A 17,568-nucleotide genomic window follows, 5' to 3' on the forward strand; every position below is an offset into this window, starting at 1 on the left:
GTTGGACCGCGATGGTCGTGGCTCACAAAAATACATCATGGGCCGGCCGGTGGTCCGTGCACAGCTCGCTCCATTGATTTAAAAACACCAGGTGTATCCGATTCTTAACCCCTTCCGGGGGACAGGGACTCCCTAGAACAAACGTTGACATGTACATACCGCTTCTCTGTGTGTGCTCAACGCATCCACGCAGATAGTGTCCACAGATGTAAGCACGCACTGAAAGACACTTTCGCACACAATTTCGTATTATTGGGGAACTGTGGAAGCTTGGCATGAACCACAGGTTAACAACCTCAGATGCAGGTTGATTATAGTGACTCAGAACAATTATAAAAATTTGTAACGTGAAAAAATAAGGTTACTAAAGCTTGCCGAGTAACATCTTTCTGGAAAACAAATGTGTATAGTATAAATCCATGAGAATAGACACGGAAATGCTCAAGTTGACCTCCGATGGTGGGAATAAAGGGTGATTGCTATGTATCTGCATTTTCTCACCAAACGAAAAAGCATGTTTTTCTTTTGCAACCGGAGTGGCTGCATCTAGGCATTTCCGTGGACTTGGGGCGCCCACTCGGCTGCGGGCGCGGCCTGCCTGGACTCTCGGTTGGGGAAGAGGGGTTAGAGACAATAGACAAGCAAACATGAGACGCGGTGACAACGTGGGGCGGGGACAGGCTCTTTCAGAGACAGCGACAAGAGAGTCCTTCGCCGGTGGAGGCACTTTAAAACCCAAGCGCTCGCGGGCCAGCTCGGGCCGCAAGGAGCGGGAGGCACGTACGTGCGCGCTCCCGGGCGGCAGCGGCGCGCACGGGCGCGCCTCCGCGGGCAGCGCCGGCCGTGGATGATGCCGCCCGGGAGGCGGCGGCGGCGGCGGCGGCGCGCTCCGGCGGTCTGAAGCGGCCGCTAGCCGCCACGGGCCGGCGGCGCGATGAGCTGGGCGGCCGCCCCCGGCTCGGGGCTGTGAGGGGCTCGGGGCCGGGGGCGGGGGTGGGCGGCGGTGCGGCGGGCGGCCGACGCTCCTCCTTGGCGGCGGCGGCGGTGGCCATGCGCGGGGCGGCGCGGCCGGGGCGGCTGGGCCGGGGCCGCCTCCCGGGGGCCCGCGGCCTGAGGGCCCCGCCGCCGCCGCCGCCGCCGCCGCTGCTGCTCGTACTCGCGATGCTGCTGCTGCTGCCCGCGCCCGGCTCCGCCGCCGCCGCCGCCGCCGCCGTCCCGGCCCCGCGGCCCCCGGCGCTGCCGCCCGCGGGCGCGGGGCCCAGCGTGAGCCTCTACCTGAGCGAGGACGAGGTGCGCCGGCTGATCGGTGAGTGGCGCCGCCTGGGCCGGGGCGGGCTGCTTCCGGCCGCCGGGAACCGCGGCGAGTCCCCTCCCAGCGCCCGGATCCGCCTCGGGGCGCCGGCCTCTGCCTGCTGTGCTGGCCGAGAGGTGGGGTCCCCGCGGGGTCAGCCTTCGGGCCTCCCCCCTTCGCCCTCGCTGCCCCCCCGCATTGGGGACCCCTCGGCTGCCGCGATGGAGCCGGATCCACCCTGTTCCATCCTCCTCCGGTCCTTCTCCCTGTTCCCTAGAGTCAGGCGATGTTACAACTTTTCTTCCTTGCCGCGAGAAGTTTCTTGAACCCTTCCTGTGCGCGTCACTTATAGGGCCCTGGATTTTGGATACCTCGAAATGCACGTTTTAGACTAAACTTTTAAAACCTGGGCTGTGGTTTTGATGCCCGTGTAGAGGCCGCGCTACTGTGCTTCTACTTTCTGGTTATCAAAAAAAAGAGAGGAGAGAAGTTATAAGGTCACTAAATGTTGGTGGCAGCCACCACATCCCGGGACCGATAAGCATGTTTCTAAATAGTGAATGAATCGCCAGGCAGCAGATCCTTTAGCTTCAGTCTTTTTTCGGTCCTTGTCTTGGATGTGTTGGAGTTTGGACTGATTCTCTATTTCTGGGCCACTCTCCTACTTTGAATACCTGGAAGGGAAAGGAGAACTTGGCTTTGCATCAGTTGGTGGTTTCATTGACCTATTTAGCTTTGTCATTTGGGAAATTAATTTGGAAAGTGGTGGGGTTCTCCTGTTGGGTCTTTGCAGATTCCGGAAATGACCCTTTAGAGTAAGGTGTGACAGAAATGGCCCCAGAAGGGAAATCTTTGGTAGTTGCAGATACCTAGATATTCGCTTTCTGTTGTGTATTATGGCTTTCCCTTTACTTCGTGTCAGGTCGTGGTGCTTCTGAGTGAAGGAAAAAATTATTCTTAAACACCAAGTTTATCTGTCAGTTTTATTCCTTTTATAAAGTTACAGGATTTTCTTGAGGTCTGCCGAGATCGTCGCAGTGTTGCAGTGGAATTGCTTTTAGCAGGCTATTGAGACATTGTTACACGTATGGATTTGCAGTGTTTAACTAAAGAATGCTGTGTTTTTTGTAATGTGCCATTCTTAATCCCCTTTTTAGTCTAGCTGAATTAGCTGAATTTAGTTTAGCTGAATTAAAACTGCACATTGGGTTAGTACTTGGAGAATGTGACCAAGGCTTAAAAATAATAATGAATACTTATAAAACAACTCATATCACATTAATTTAAAAAATATTCATGTGATTATGCATGGCTTTGTAAAGGTTTTTTGGTTAAAAGCACTTATATAATTTGTGACTTTGTTTACATATGTTTCTTCTTTTCCCTTTACAGCCAGCGGTGGAAGTAGGGGACAGAGAACAGAAATATATCTGTCCCTACATGCTTTACACACATTATTTCCTCTCATTTTTTTGTGACCCAGTGAGGTAGGTGTTATGTTTCCCATTTTAGAGATGAGGAAAGTGGGGCTTTAAGTTGCTCAAGGTCACACAGCCCATCATTTTTTTTAAAAAAATGAAACATTGCTGACATAGGCTGTAGACAAAATTTTAATTAGTGAAATGAGGATATTGTACATGAAGAAGTTGGGATGTGAGGGAAAAGAAACTATTGCTAATTAGTTCTTGAAAGGATGTACTTGTTATCTTATTCAAAGGTAGAGTGGGAACTAATTTTCTTAGCAATTTTTGTGGCAGAGGGAGCCTCCTAATTGATGAGTATCCAGTTTGTGCCCAGAAATGGGCTGTTGAGGGGAGGGCAGGGAACACTGCCTCATTCAACTCCCTTGTCTATCCCTGGGGCAAGAGGGTCCTCTGGCAGTACTTTCTCTACTGCAAAATAAAGTTGACCTGTTACAGTGGGTCTCTAGACACTCCATCCTGCCAGATTCAGGTTCTCTCTTTCCATTGCTTCCTATCTCCTCCATACGTACTACGTTTAAAGTATTCCTTGGCTTCACCTGGGTGGGGAGGAGCAAGTAAGTGGGCAGGGCTGAGATGTATAACCAGGCATCTTGACCTCTCAGAAAGCAGTTTTCCACAGAAATTATTATGGTGTTTAAGACTCCTTGAAATAGTATTTTTGTGCCATATTTTTGAATTATGTGGGTTAAATTAAATGCCTTCTGAAAGCTGGTGTGGGAAACTTACCACCATTTTATAATATTTCTTAGACAATGCATTTAAAATTCCAAGTAAGAAACTTATAAATGAAGTTGACAATTTTATAAATTGTGACAGTTTTATAAATTGAACTAATTGCCCTTGATATAAGTTTTGCTTTTTCACAATGGGTTTGCCAACAGAACACAGGTGTCACGAAAACCACTGCTAAATCAAAGCCAAAATGGGAAAGGAAAAGACTCATATTAACATAGTCATCATGACTCATATTAACATAGTCATCATTAGACGTGTAGATTCAGGCAAGTCCACTACTGGCCATCTGATTTACAAATGTGGTGGGATCGACAAAAGAACCATTGAAAAATTTGAGGAGGAGGCTGCTGAGATGGGAACAGGCTCCTTCAGGTATGCCTGGGTCGTGAATAAACTGAATGCTGAGCATGAGCATGGTATCACCCTTGATATCTCCCTGTGGAAATTTGAGACCAACAAGTGTTACCTACCTGACTATCATTGATGCCCCAGGACACAGAGACTTTATCAAAAATGCAATTATAGGCACATCTCAGGCTGACTGTGCTGTCCTGATTGTTTCTGCTGGTGTTGGTGAGTTTGAACTGGTATCTCCAAGAATGGGCAGACCCACGAGTGTGCTCTTCCGGTTTACACACTGGGTGTGAAACAACTGATTGTTCGTGTTAACAAATGGATTCCACGGAGCCACCCTATAGCCGGAAGAGTTACGAGGAAATTGTTAAGGAAGTCAGCACCTACATTAAGAAAACTGGCTACAACCTCAACACAGTAGCATTTGTGCCAATTTCTGGTTGGAATGGTGACAACATGCTGGAGCCAAGTGCTAATATGCCTTGGTTCATAGGATGGAAAGTCACCCATAAAGATGGAACCACACTGCTTGAAGCTCTGGATTGTGTTTTGCCACCGACTTATCCAACTGACAAGCCTTTGCATCTGCCCCTCCAGGATGTCTACAAAATTGGTGGTATTGGTACTGTCCCTGTGGGCTGAGTAGAGACTGGTGTTCTCAAACCTAGCCTGGTGGTCACCTTTGCTCCAGTCAGCATTACAACTGAAGTAAAGTCTGTTGAAATGTACCACGAAGCTTTGAGTGAAGCTCTTTCTGGAGGCAGTGTGGGCTTCAATGTTAGCAACGTGTCTGTCAGAGATGTTCATCATTGCTGGTGGCAGCAAAAACGACCCACCAATGGAAGCAGTTGGCTTCACTACTCAGATGATTATCCTGAGCCATACAGGCCAAATCAATGCTGGCTATGCTCCTGTACTGGATTGTCACACAGCCCACATTGCTTGCAAGTTTGCTGAGCTAAAGGGAAAGATCGATTGGTGTTCTGGTAAGAAGCTGGAAGATGGCCCTAAATTTTTGAAATCTGATGATGCTGCCATTGTTGGTATGGTTCCTGGCAAGCCTGGGTGTGTTGAGACCTTCTTTGACTATCCTCCTCTAGATCATTATGCTGTTCCTGATATGAGACAGACAGTTGCTGTGGGTGCCATCAAAACAGTGGACAAGAAAGCTGCCAGAGCTGGCAAGGTCACCAAGTCTGCCCAGAAAGCTCAGAAGTCTAAATGAATAGTATCCCTAATCCCTGCCACCCCAGTCTTAATCAGTGGTGGAAGAATGGTCTCAGAACTGTTCATCTTGACTGGCCATTTAAGTTGACTAGTAGAAGACTGGTAATGATAACAGTGCATCATAAAACCTTCAGAAGGAAAGGAGAATGTTTTGTGGACCATTTTGGTTTTTTGTGTGGCAGTTTTAAGTTATTGGTTTTTAAGATCAGTACTTTTTAATGGAAACAACTTGACCAAAAGTCTGTCACAGAATTTAGAGACCCATTAAAACAAAGTTTAATGAGAAAAAAAAAAAGAATGTTTTAATCTGATTAATACGTATACATAGTTTTTAAAAGATCAAATAGCACTAAAAGGTTTTTAACAAAAAACAGCAGTTTCCTGCGTTTGGCCTTTTTATCCTCTAGGCCCGGCTTTCTAAGAGTATCTACTATCTCAACTACTGTTTCTTTTTTTCCCCATGTTTTCCTTTCATATTTCTAAATCAATATAGAATAATCATTTGACTTCCTGTTATTATAACTGAGCTCTTATCCTCTTTTCTCCCCTAAACCCTCCAGTATATAGTTACATAATGTTTTTTTTTTTTTGTAAAACCAGCAGTCAGTATTTACATTATTATATTAATTGTATATTATATTATATTATATTATATTATATTATATTATATACAATATACATATTGCCCTAGTTAAATAATGAACTATGAGTGTTTTTTCTTATATATTTTTGTTTTTCCTGGAGCAAATAATTGCATTTTTAAACATTTTGATTAGTTTTCTATGTATCTGTGGCTGTATTCCCTCAGATACTGCAAGAAATATGTTAAATGCCTTTTGATATTTTTCCAGCACATCAAATCATCTATTAGTTCTGCTTGGTTTCCTCTTAGAGACTCCTTGCCTTCCATTCTCTTGCTCCAATCTGGACAGTAGGACTGTTTTTTTTCTGGTACTTCCCATCCCTTCTCTCCTGTCTTAGAGCCTCTGTTTCATGGATCTCTGTCTTCCTTTTTCTTGGTTTGCTTCATTTTGCTGTGTAACCTCAGTAGCTTCCTGAGAAGGAATGCATAGGAGATAAATTATTTGAGGCCTTGCACATCTGGAGATGTCTATCCTATCCTCATACTTTATAGATGGTTTGGCTGAATTTAAAATATTAGGTTGAAAATAATTTTTCTTCACAATTTTGATAGGATTTTCTGTCTAAGGGTTTTCGATGAAAAGTCCAAAGCCATTCTGATTCCTTTTTTTCCTCTGTTATTTTTTGAAGTTCAGGGTCTTTTTGTCCGTTATTCTGAGGTTTTATGAGCTTTCATGTCCTTCCTCCCTCCCTCTCACTCTCCCTCCCTCCTTCCCTTTTTTCCTCTCCTTTCCTCCCTTCCTCCCTTCCTTCTTTTTTGTATTGTCTTAATGGCCCCTTTCAACCTAGAGACTCATATCCTTCAGTTTTCAGGAATGTCTGTTACTTCTTTGGTAATTTTCTATCCTTCTTCTATTGCTTTGGTTATTGGATCTCCTAGAATTGATCTTCAGATTTTCGTATCCTCTTATATATTTCTTTGTATCAGAAGGGGTTTGCAGGGGGAGAATTTCTCAATTTTGTCTTCCAAAGCTTTCATTTTAAAACTTTTAATGATCATGTTTTTAAATTTTAGAATCTCTTTTTATTCTGCTTTCATTTCATTGCCTCTTATTTTTATTTTATGGATGGATGTGTTATCTTCACTTATCTCTTGAGAGGTGTGTGTTTATTTATTTATTTATTTTTCTGTTTAATATATTATTAATATTTCTTCTGCTTCCTGCAGTGGGCCTGTTCACTTCAGGGTTCTTTTCTATGTTTTTTAGGTCACAAATTTCTGGTGATCCTTGGCTGTCTATAATGAGGAGCAAGATGTTGAGAAGTTGATTGGGGCAGAGAGAGCCTTATGTGTGCTGGTGGTCTAGTGACTTCCCTTGCAATTCAGGTGGACTTTTCATTGAAAGTCTGCCCCAAATGTCAGCACCTTTTCATATTCTTTGGTGCTAGTCACTGTCTGCGGAGAAGAAACCTCCACTCTCCTTCATCTGGTGTGCTAGGTGATACACTGACTGCCAAGATTTGGGTAACCTGGTTGGCAGAGGGATGGAGGATATCACCCTTCAGGCTGTGGACTTTTACATCTCCTGGCTATAGTTCTTCTGCCTCTGTGAGTCACTTTCTTCAGAAAAAACTTTGGGTCTCCTGCTGGACCTGGCAGTCCAGCTGTTTGAATACTCCCTTCAGAAGCTCCCTGCGCCTTGTCAGGCTTGAGTCTCGGGTCAAGAGTTTGTACCCATTTGGTGCCTCTAGGCTGAGCTTCTTGGTTCTGAGGGGGCAGTGACCACTCCTCCAACTGTTTTCCATTTTGCAAAAGTTTATTGAAATGTATGATCGTTTGTTTTTCTCTTTCTGTTTGCCCTTGTGGTTTAATGTCTTTGTGATTTCTTTACTAACATTTTAGAGGGGTTTTGGAAGGATATGGGGATAAAGGCTTGTGGTCATTCCACAATGTGTAAATGGCAGTTAGGGTTGGGCTTTAACTAATGAAGATGACATGGGGGAGATTTTTTTTTTCTAAGAAGTATATTAAGAAGAGTAGTGGTGGTGGTACTAGTAGTTGACACTTTTCAGCGTGCTACTGACATGTGACAGTCTTTTGCCTGTGTGAAGCACAAAGATAATCCCTGTGTTCAGTACATATTGTTATTTCCATTTTATAGATGAGTGTCTTAGTCTGCTTGGCTCCTGTAACAAAATATCATAAACTGGGTGGCTTATAAACAACTGAAATTTATTCTTCACAGTTTTGGAGGCTGGGAAGTCCAAGATCATGGGACTGGTGGATGTGGTATCTGGTGAGGGCCCACTTTCTTGTTCATAGACAGCGCCTTGCTGTGTTCTCACATGGAGGAAGAAGCAAACAAGTTTCCTTAGACCTTGTTTATAAGACCACTAATCCCATTCATGAAGACTGCCCTTATGGCCTAATTACCTCCCCAAAGGCCCACTTGCTAATACTTTGGGGGTTAAGATTTCAGTATAGGAATTCTGAAGGGACACAAAGATTCAGACCATAGTAATGAGAAAACAGTCTTGGAGTAGGTATGTAACTAGCCCAGTTCCTTGGTAGTGGGGTATGCAGTCCTAATAGAAGTCTATCCGTTCCAAAGACTCCAAAAGTTTCAGAAGCTTTTAATCTCTGTGTGGCCTTTGTGTGTCCCCAGGCCCTATTTTATTGCTCTCATTTACTATTCTTAGCAGGCTGCATGTAGGCATCCATTTCTGCATTTTGCTGAGGACCCTAATTGAGGGTGTTTTGGCCAGAGCATAGAGGTCCAGGTCTTGACTCAGTCTTGCCTGAGTCCAGAACCCATGCTGCCTCTTTGTTAGTTCTGGAGGAGCTGAAGTTAACCAAAATACTCAAGGAGTAGAGTGTGCAAGCCTGCTGCCGCATGTACTTGTTTGTTGTCTTGATTATTATCTGTGTTCTTCCATGTTCTCTATCTAATTGATAATTTTCATAGCGCTGAGTTCTGTAGAAGTCCAGAGCTTGTGAAAGTGATATGTGGCTGGGGCAGTGCTAGAGGTTTGGGAATAAAATGCTGGGGCGGGCTGTGCGGTGAGGAGGGTATGCCATATACTGGTCATGGCAACAGTGCTGATGGTGATAGGGCATTCATGGTTAAGAAGGGTCAGGGGGACTTCTCAGAATAGACTCTGCGTCCCACCAGTTAGAAAATCACTTTGGATAACTTGCTTCTCCTTTTAAAATAAATACCTTCTGGAATAGTTAAGTATGTGTACATCTTATTTAAATTGAGGTCATTGATCCCCAAATCAGTCCAGAAAAAAAATTTTTTTTTAAATTTTATTTTGTCGATATACAGTGTGGTTGATTATTGTGGCCCATTACCAAAACCTCCCTCCCTCCTTCCTCTCCCCCCTCCCACTCAACAATGTCCTTTCTGTTTGCTCGTCGTATCAACTTAAAGGAATTGTAGTTGTTATATCTTCTCCCCCCTCCCCCGGTTTGTGTGTGTGTGTGTGTGTGTGTGTGTGTGTGTGTGTGTGTGTGTGTGTGTGTGAATTTATTTATTTATTTTTAGCTCCCACCAATAAGTGAGAACATGTATTTCTCTTTCTGGGCCTGACTTGTTTCACTAAATATAATTCTCTCAGGGTCCATCCATGTTGTTGCAGATGGCAGTATTTCATTCGTTTTTATAGCTGAGTAGTATTCCATTGTGTAGATATACCACATTTTCCATATCCACTCATCCGATGATGGACATTTGGACTGGTTCCAACTCTTGGCTATTGTAAAGAGTGCTGCAATGAACATTGGGGAACAGGTATACCTTCGACTTGATGATTTCCATTCCTCTGGGTATATTCCCAGCAGTGGGATAGCTGGGTCATATGGTAGATCAGAAAAATTTTTGAAGCCAAACCAAGTACCTATGTTGTGGTAGAAAATGGCAATTTAAAATTATTAAATTCCTTTCCTTGAGGAACTCAGAATCTCTTAGGTGAGACTGTTATATCTGCACCTATGACACTGCAATAAGAGTTATATTGCTGATTGATTTAAGTAAGTTCTTGTGTAAAGTTCTTGACTTTGGGAAGTGGAGAAAGGAGAGAGGATTAGAGAGTTTAGGGAAGGTGTTCCAGAAAAGACATTTGAGCCTCATTTTGAAGGATGAGTTTGATAGGCGGAAAAGAGGAGCAGTTTATGCCTGGCAGAGGAAAAAGCATGAACAAACGCATAGAAGTATGGAAGCAGATGTCTGTAAAATCAAGGAGTAGGAAAAATCTAATGTGACTGAAATGAAAAATTAGCAAAGCCAAGGAATGGCAGAATATAAAGCTGGGACGTAGGTTGAAGTTGGATTAGGAATTTGAACTTTATCTTGTAGGTAAATTCTTCAATGAGCTGTTGAGGAATTTAGAAAAGGAGAGTGCACAATCAGGACTGGGCTGTACAAAAGATGGCATTGGCCCCAGTGAAAAAGTTGGCTTGGAGACTGAAAAGCTGAACCTGTGGAATGGGAGACAGCCAGTTTGGGTGATAAGAGGGATCAAATAGGGCAGTTGAAGGGGTGGGATGGATTTGTGAGGAATTTGCAGAGAGTTTGGAGGAGACTTTAGGTTCAAGAAAACGGGAGGGGTCAACAGAGGAATCCAGAGTTTCAGATTTGAACCAAAGGATCCTTTCCTTTTGGGAGAAGAGGTTAGGGAAAGAAAAACAAAACGAGCCATGTGTTCCTCTCCTCCCAGCATCTCTCTTTCCTCTTAAATTTCAGGCCAAGTGCTGTGTGGGGGAGGGTGGTAAGGATGTCCTCTCTGCTGATGTGTATGGCATAACCTGCCTTAGGGCACACACAGATCCTGATGGAGTGGGGTGTTGGTGAACATAAGTTAGTACCTTGCAGCAAACCCCTTAACCCTTGGTGTTTTGGGTGGGGTTGGTGGTATTGATGCAGCACTAATTTCAATCCATGTGTTCTTCGTTGGGAAAGCAAGGCTGAGACATTGTGCAATTTTGGGTTTGAGGTTTTTTGGTGTTTTTTTTTTTTTTTTTAAACGCTACACATGTGGGAGAACTCTATCCAATTATGGCTAAAATTGTCCCCAATGAGTCACATCCTGAATTGACTAGTCAGTTCTGGAGGTACTGCCTAAAATGTTGTTGGGGTTTTAAGGATCACTTTAATGAACAAATCAAACATGGGTGTTTATTCAAGCACCCTGAAGAGAAGTTCCACAGCATTATTTTGGGGGGCTTTGATGCAGTTATGCCAGTGTTCTGAAAAATCTTACCAGCTATACATCGTAAAACAAAACAAAAACTTGTACATGTAAAAGATCCATTAGCTAGTCTGAAATTATATCACACTTAAAAGTATGCTTTTTTGTGCATTATCATTTTTGATGTATATCGAATACAATACTTTCTAGTAAGAATGTTATTAAACAGCTTTCATTTGTGTAGGACCTCTTAAAATGTTTTGTGCGAAAACAAATGTGTATATATTGCTGAGTTGCATAATAAACAGTTACTGAATGATTCTTTTTGCTGTGCCCAGCAGTGACAGTATTGAGTGAATTTCATAGGCATTCTCATTCTTATATAACTTTTAAGCTGAATAGACAGCACAGAAGTCTCTAGTTAGAGATCATCTGTAATTTAGGAGGAGGAGGACTAATATATCTTGCTGTGTGTCAGGTACTTCATATGTATTCTCTCTTATCAACTATAGGAAGTAAGTGGCATTGACTTTTTTTTTTTACAGATAAAGGCTCTGAGAAATTCAGGATTTGTTGGAGGTCACAGAGGTGTGTGGAGCTATGCGTTCTTTCTCTACTGTGCTGCCTCTGAAGGTTAGCAGATTACTCAGTAACCAAAATCATCTGGGGAGCTTTAACAAAATATAGATTCCTAGATCCACCCTGAGCAATTTGTTTAATTGATCTGGGATGGGGCTCAGATAAATTATCCTTTGAATGCCATGTTTGATTGATTACAGGATGTACAGTTTTTCCACATTTGAACATCTCTGAAATTAGAACTGTCTTACAATCAGTGGTGAGTCATTAGTTAATTGACAACTTTTTTTATTAGTGGCACAAAACATAATTATGCACTTTAAATGAAATGAAATATGGTATTATAAAAAGGTAATATTGTAAACGGGACTTAGGTATAATTTGCCATCTATTTTGTGTATGTGTATGCCTGTCACAACTTTTTTTCAAAATTCAGTGGTGCTATTTATTATTTGCTTATGGTAATGGCTGTGTAGTAATGTCCTTGCAGGGAAGCCATAGGATGGATGAGATATTGTCATTAGGTTAAAAGAAACAGCAGTTCACTTTTCAGCTAGGAAGTTGCTGGCAAGAAGAAAGGTCTGTGGTTCTCAGCCTTTTTCATGAAAGCCTTAGGCCCTTTCCCTAGACAAAGGCACAATATCCACACATACCAAATTATGCATACTGTACCAGGGATTCTTAGACTTTTGGGGCCTTGCAGGGACCACTGATGAAAGCTTACGGGTGCATCTGAATTCCACAAAAGCTGGTATCTGTCACATTTTGTATTCCATTCTGGTATCTCCTGACCTACGTGAATTTTTGCATATAAAAATCTGCATAGGGCCGGCCCGTGGCTCACTCGGGAGAGTGCGGTGCTGATAACACCAAGGCCCCGGGTTCGGATCCCATATACGGATGGCCGGTTCGCTCACTGGCTGAGTGTGGTGCTGACAACACCAAGTCAAGGGTTAAGATCCCCTTACCGGTCATCTTAAAAAAAAAAAAAAATCTGCATATATTAAGATTCATTCTGTTGTAAAGTTATGTGGGTTTTGACAAATAAATAGTGTCCTATATCCACCACAGTATCCTACAGAGTAGTTTTTCCACCCTAATAAGTCCCCTGTGAAGGGGGCATTTATATTTATAAATACTTCCCCCCTTTATACTTTAAATGTGTGCTTTTAAAAAATGTATTGATTATGGAAAATTTTAAATATTGAGAAATAAACAGAATAGTATAATGAATCACTGTGTACTCATCATCCAGCTTCAACAATCAACTCATGGCCAGTTTTGCTTCATCTGTACCGCCCCATCCCCTGTTCCACTCTTTGTCCTCACTCTCCCCATCCCCTGCTTAGATTATTTTGAAGCAAACCCAGACGTATAATTTCATAAAAAGTAATTAAGTATGTATATCTAAAAGATAGAGACTCTTAAAATTTTACAATAACCTTTATAACACATTACAGTATTGAATTAGGAAATTAACAGTAATTTATAAATATCGAATATCTAGCCTGTTCAGATTTTCCAGATTTATAAATGAATGTATATTTAAAGGCTCTTGCCTGCCATCTGGATTCTCTTTTATCCCTGCCTTCTGCTGTATTACCTGCTTAGTTCCCTTGGTGCCAAACTCTTTCTCACCCTAGGGTCTGCATTAGATGGTATCTCTGCCTTACAGGCTTTTCCCAGATCATCATGTGGCTGGAACCTGATCTCAACTTAAAATGTCAGTTTCTCAGGGAGCCTTGTCTACCTACGGTTGACCCCCGGTGCCACTCTGTTCTGTCACCCTGTTTTGTTTTAAGCATCTGATACTTTTTTGGTTGTTTTGTCTTCCTCTATAGGAAAGTTAGTTCTGTTTGAGTAGAGACTTTTTATGTTGTTCCACTCTATATCTCTAGCACCTAAAACAGTACCTGGCATGTAGTAGGTATTTAGTAAAAGTGGACCAAGTGAATAAATGAATGAATCATATGTTCGTTTTTGTTTTGATTTACTATCTTGTGCCATACTGAATCATCATTCTGTTGATCATTTTTCATTTCCTCTGAGTTATGCAAAGGGAAAATTCGACTGAACTTATACTTACGAATGGAAATTTAAGTAAATTAGGTGTTTATTTTGTTTGTTTGTTTTTTGGCGGCTGGCCTGTATGGGGATCCAAACCCTTGACTTTAACACCACACTCTAACCAACTGAGCTAACTGGTGAGCTCATAAATTAGTTTTTGATAGCTTGTTTCTTTGAAGTTGCCTAATTTTCCCAAGTCTTTGTCCCACTCTACCCCGGACTCTGGATAAGGTACCTCCCGTGTTCGCTTCTATAGCTGTATACTCTGTGCAAGCAGACCTATATCACTGCACCCATCACATTCTGTCTCTCCCTTACTGCAGTGAGACCACCTCATGGTTCGGCGCATGGCAGTCTGTCAATAGAGAAATATTTCATTTGAAACATTTCAAATGTGAAATATTTAAGAGATTTTGGCAAAAGCCTTTTCTAGTAATTAAAAGGTAGGAATCTAATCTCTTTTCTTAAATGCCTAACCTGCTATTAATCCTATCCAGTATATTTTCCATTGTATTTTCTGTTGTAGTTTTCATTTCAAGAAATTTGATTTGGGTCTTTTTATGTCTTCCATGTCTCTACTTAATTTTTTGACCTTGTGGAGAACAGTTACAATAGTTGTCTCAACGTCCTTATTTTGTTAATTCTAATTTCTGTTCCTTCTCTGAGTTGGTTTCAATGGATTTACCTATCCATTTCTTTAAACACATTTCCTTCTTTGCATGCTTGGTAATTTTTAACTGGATGGCAGATATTATGAATTCTGCCTTACTGTGTGCTGTGAGAGAGAGAGAGAGAGAGAGAGGAGAGAGAGAGAGAGAGAGAGAGAGAGAGAGAGAGAGAGAGAGAGAGTGTGTGTGTGTGTGTGTGTGTGTGTGTGTGTTTGGGTGTGTGTGTTTGGGTGGGTGGGTGGGTGTGCACAGCTGGCCAGTACAGGGATCCAAACCATTGACCTTGGGGTTATAAGGCTGTGCTCTAACTAACTGAGCTAACCGGTGAGCCTTATTTTATATTCCTATAAATATTCTTGGATTTGGTTCTGGGATGCAGTTAAGTTACTTGGAAACAGTTTGATCCTTTCAAGTCTTGCTTTTAAGGCATGTTGGATGGAACTGGAGCAGTGCTCAGTGTGGGCTAATTATTCCCCACTACTGAGTCAAGACCCTTCAGTGTACTTTCCTCAGTGACCTGTGAATCATGAGGTCTTCAAGTCTGGCTGGTGGAAACAGATGTGTATTAGTCTGTATTTGTTGCTTATAACAAAATACTTGGAACTGGGTAATTTGTAAGAAAACGTAATTATTGCTTACAGTTTCAGAGGCTGGGAAGTCCAAAGTCCAGGGAGTGCATCTGGTGAGGGTCTTCTTGGTGGTGGCTTTACCAGCAGTGCAGGGGTCTCACATGGCAGAAAACAGCAGAGCAGAGAGAGAGAGAACTCCTCAGGTGCTCTCCTTTTAAAGCCCTCAGAACCATGCCCATGACCACCTGACCACCATTAAACCATCACCTTAATCACCTCTTCAAGGCCCCACTTTTCAATTACCATAGTAGGATTTCCCACCCTCATCAGTTACAGTGGGGATTAAGTTTTGGGAGGACATTCAACCCAAGGCAAGGTGATATACCAGATTCTATGTAAGTGTTAGTCACTGTTGTTACCTTTTATCCTTTCTCTGTCCTTCTGTAGTTTCCTTATATTCATGCTCTGATCAGTACTCAGCTAAGTACTGGAGGCTACCCCTTCTGTAGATCTTGGAATTTCTGTCTCTGTTCAGCTCTCTTTTTTCTGGTACTTTGTCCTGCATACTCTAGCTGTCTTTGACTTTCTGTACTTTTGGCTTTGTCTCAACTCCCCTGTGTGCTGCAATTATAGAACTCACCTAGTAAGTTTTTCCTCCCTCAGGGATTACTGTCACTTGTTGCCTCATGTTCAGTGTCTTAAATTGGTGTTTTGTGTATTTTATCTGTGTGTTGCTTATTTGAGATAAAAGGATTAATCTGGTCCCTGCTATTCTTTCTTGTCCAGAAGCAGAAATGACTGAAGATTATGTTTTTGTTTGCATCTTCCTTAAAGTTGTTTAACTCTTTAAATTATTTGTTAAAGGAGAGAACTTGGATCAATTTTAAGAAGAAAAAATTTAAGATTTGTATATGTGTGCCTGCATATGTACACATATGTGGGTATATTGTAGATAGCAGTGTGGGGGAATATTGGATTTGGAATCTGCATATTGGAGGGGTTTTTCCATTATTTTTCATTAGAAATTTTCCAGTTTTTTTAGTTTTATTTATTTTTTTAAAACACTAAGATATTAGAAAATATATTCTCTGACCACAATAACAGAAGGAAACTTAGAAAACTCACAAATGTGTGGAATAAAAAGAACATTCTTCAAAATAAACAAAGGGTAGAAAGAAAAATCACAGGGAAGTTAGGGAGTACTTTGAGATAAAGATCAAAGCGCAACATATCAAAATTTATAGGATGCAGGGCTCATACAGTGCTTAGAGGAAAATTTATACTTGTAAACACCTATATTAAAAATAAGAAAAAATCTCAAATCAGTAATATTAGCTTCTACCTTAAGAAAATAGACAGAGCAAACTAAACCAAAAGCAAATATAAGTAGGAGATAACAAAGATAACAACAGAAATATATGAAATAGGGAATTAAAAAACAATAGAGAAAATCAACAAAACCGAAAGTTGATTCTTTTAAAATATCGACTGTATTTGCAAACCTTTATCTAGACTGACTAAGAAAAAAAGAGAAGACTGAAATCACTAAAATCAGGAATAAAGTAGGGGCGTTATTACATAATTGCTATTGCTTTTTGTGGAGGTAAGATTTAGTTTCTTTCTCTTTTGCATTTTTGTTCTACCAGTGGGTTTTGTTCTTTCTTGTGTATTCGTGGTAGTGATTATAGTTTTTTGGATTCCAGATGCAAGACTTCCTTGAGGATTTCTTGTAGGTCTGATCATGTGGTGGTGAACTCCCTCAGCTTTTGTTTGTCTGGAAAATACACTTTTTTCCCCTCATTTCTGAAAGATAGCCTTGCTGGGTATAGGATGCTTGGTTGGCAGTTTTTTTCTTTTAGTATTTTGAATATATCATCCCATTTTCTTCTGGCCTGTAGAGTTTCTGTTGAGAAGTCTGCTGTTAGTCTGATAGGGCTCCCATATAGGTGACTTGATGCTTTTCTCTTGCTTCTTTTAAGATTCTGTCTTTGTCTTTGAGCTTTGCCAGTTTGACTATACTGTGTCTTGGAGAGGATCTTTTTGGGTTGAATCTGTGATCTTTGGGGGATCTTTGGGGATCTTTGAGCCTCTGGGATCTGAAGGTCCCATGTCTCTCCCTATATCTGGGAAATTTTCTGTTATTATTTCAGTGAATAGGTTTTCCATGCCTTTTCATTTTTCCTTTCCTTCTGGAACATTCATTATAATGTTTGTGCACTTCAGGTTTTCTGCTAGCTCTCTTAGATTTTCTTCATTTTTAAAAAATTCTTTTTTCGTTTTTTTTTTTGTCTGCCTGGGTTATTTCGAAAGGCTATTTTCAAGAACAAAAATTCTTTTTTGTCTGCTTGTTCTAGCCTGCTGCCTAAGCTATCAGTTGTGTTGTTTATTTCATTGAGTAAATCTTTCAGTTCCATGAGTTCTGCTACATTCTTTTTTAAGGTATTAATCTCTTTGTAAATTTCCTCCTTCATATCCTGGATTTTTTTTTCTCATTTCATTATTTTGTCTTAGTTTTCTTGTATCTCAATGAGTTTCCTAAAGATTGTTGCTCAAAATTTTTTTAGTCATTTCAAGGGTTTCCTGCTCTGTAGGGTCTGGTATTTGAGAACTACTGTATTCTTTTGGTGGTGTCCTATTTTCTTGAGTTTTTGTATTTCTAATATCTCTGTTGTTATCTGATCATCTGGTAGAGCATTTGCTTCTTCTATTACTCTGGAGTGGGCTTTGAGGAGAGAGAGATGTCCTCTTCTTTTTCTGGTCTCTGGTGGTGACTCTCCTTGTATCAATGCATTTAAGTGTCTGGTGGGCCACCTGCACGGTGG

General features: G+C 41.5%; 1 protein-coding gene across 3 annotated transcripts in view; it reads left to right on the plus strand.

Annotated features, from left to right (window-relative positions):
* Positions 1–1,050: 1,050 nt before the first annotated feature.
* RYK (receptor like tyrosine kinase) overlaps positions 1,051–17,568 on the plus strand; it is a 105,467-nt gene continuing 88,949 nt past the window's right edge. For all 3 annotated transcript variants that reach the window (XR_010024870.1, XM_063113875.1, XM_063113876.1), the window contains exon 1: positions 1,051–1,306. Coding sequence is in view for 2 of the 3 variants with exons in the window: in XM_063113875.1 (XP_062969945.1) it covers positions 1,051–1,306 (256 nt within the window). In the remaining variant the exon portion in view is untranslated. The remainder of the gene's footprint in view (positions 1,307–17,568) is intronic.

The sequence above is a fragment of the Cynocephalus volans genome, chromosome 11, assembly GCF_027409185.1.
Source record: "Cynocephalus volans isolate mCynVol1 chromosome 11, mCynVol1.pri, whole genome shotgun sequence".
Classification (NCBI taxonomy): Eukaryota; Metazoa; Chordata; class Mammalia; order Dermoptera; family Cynocephalidae; genus Cynocephalus; species Cynocephalus volans.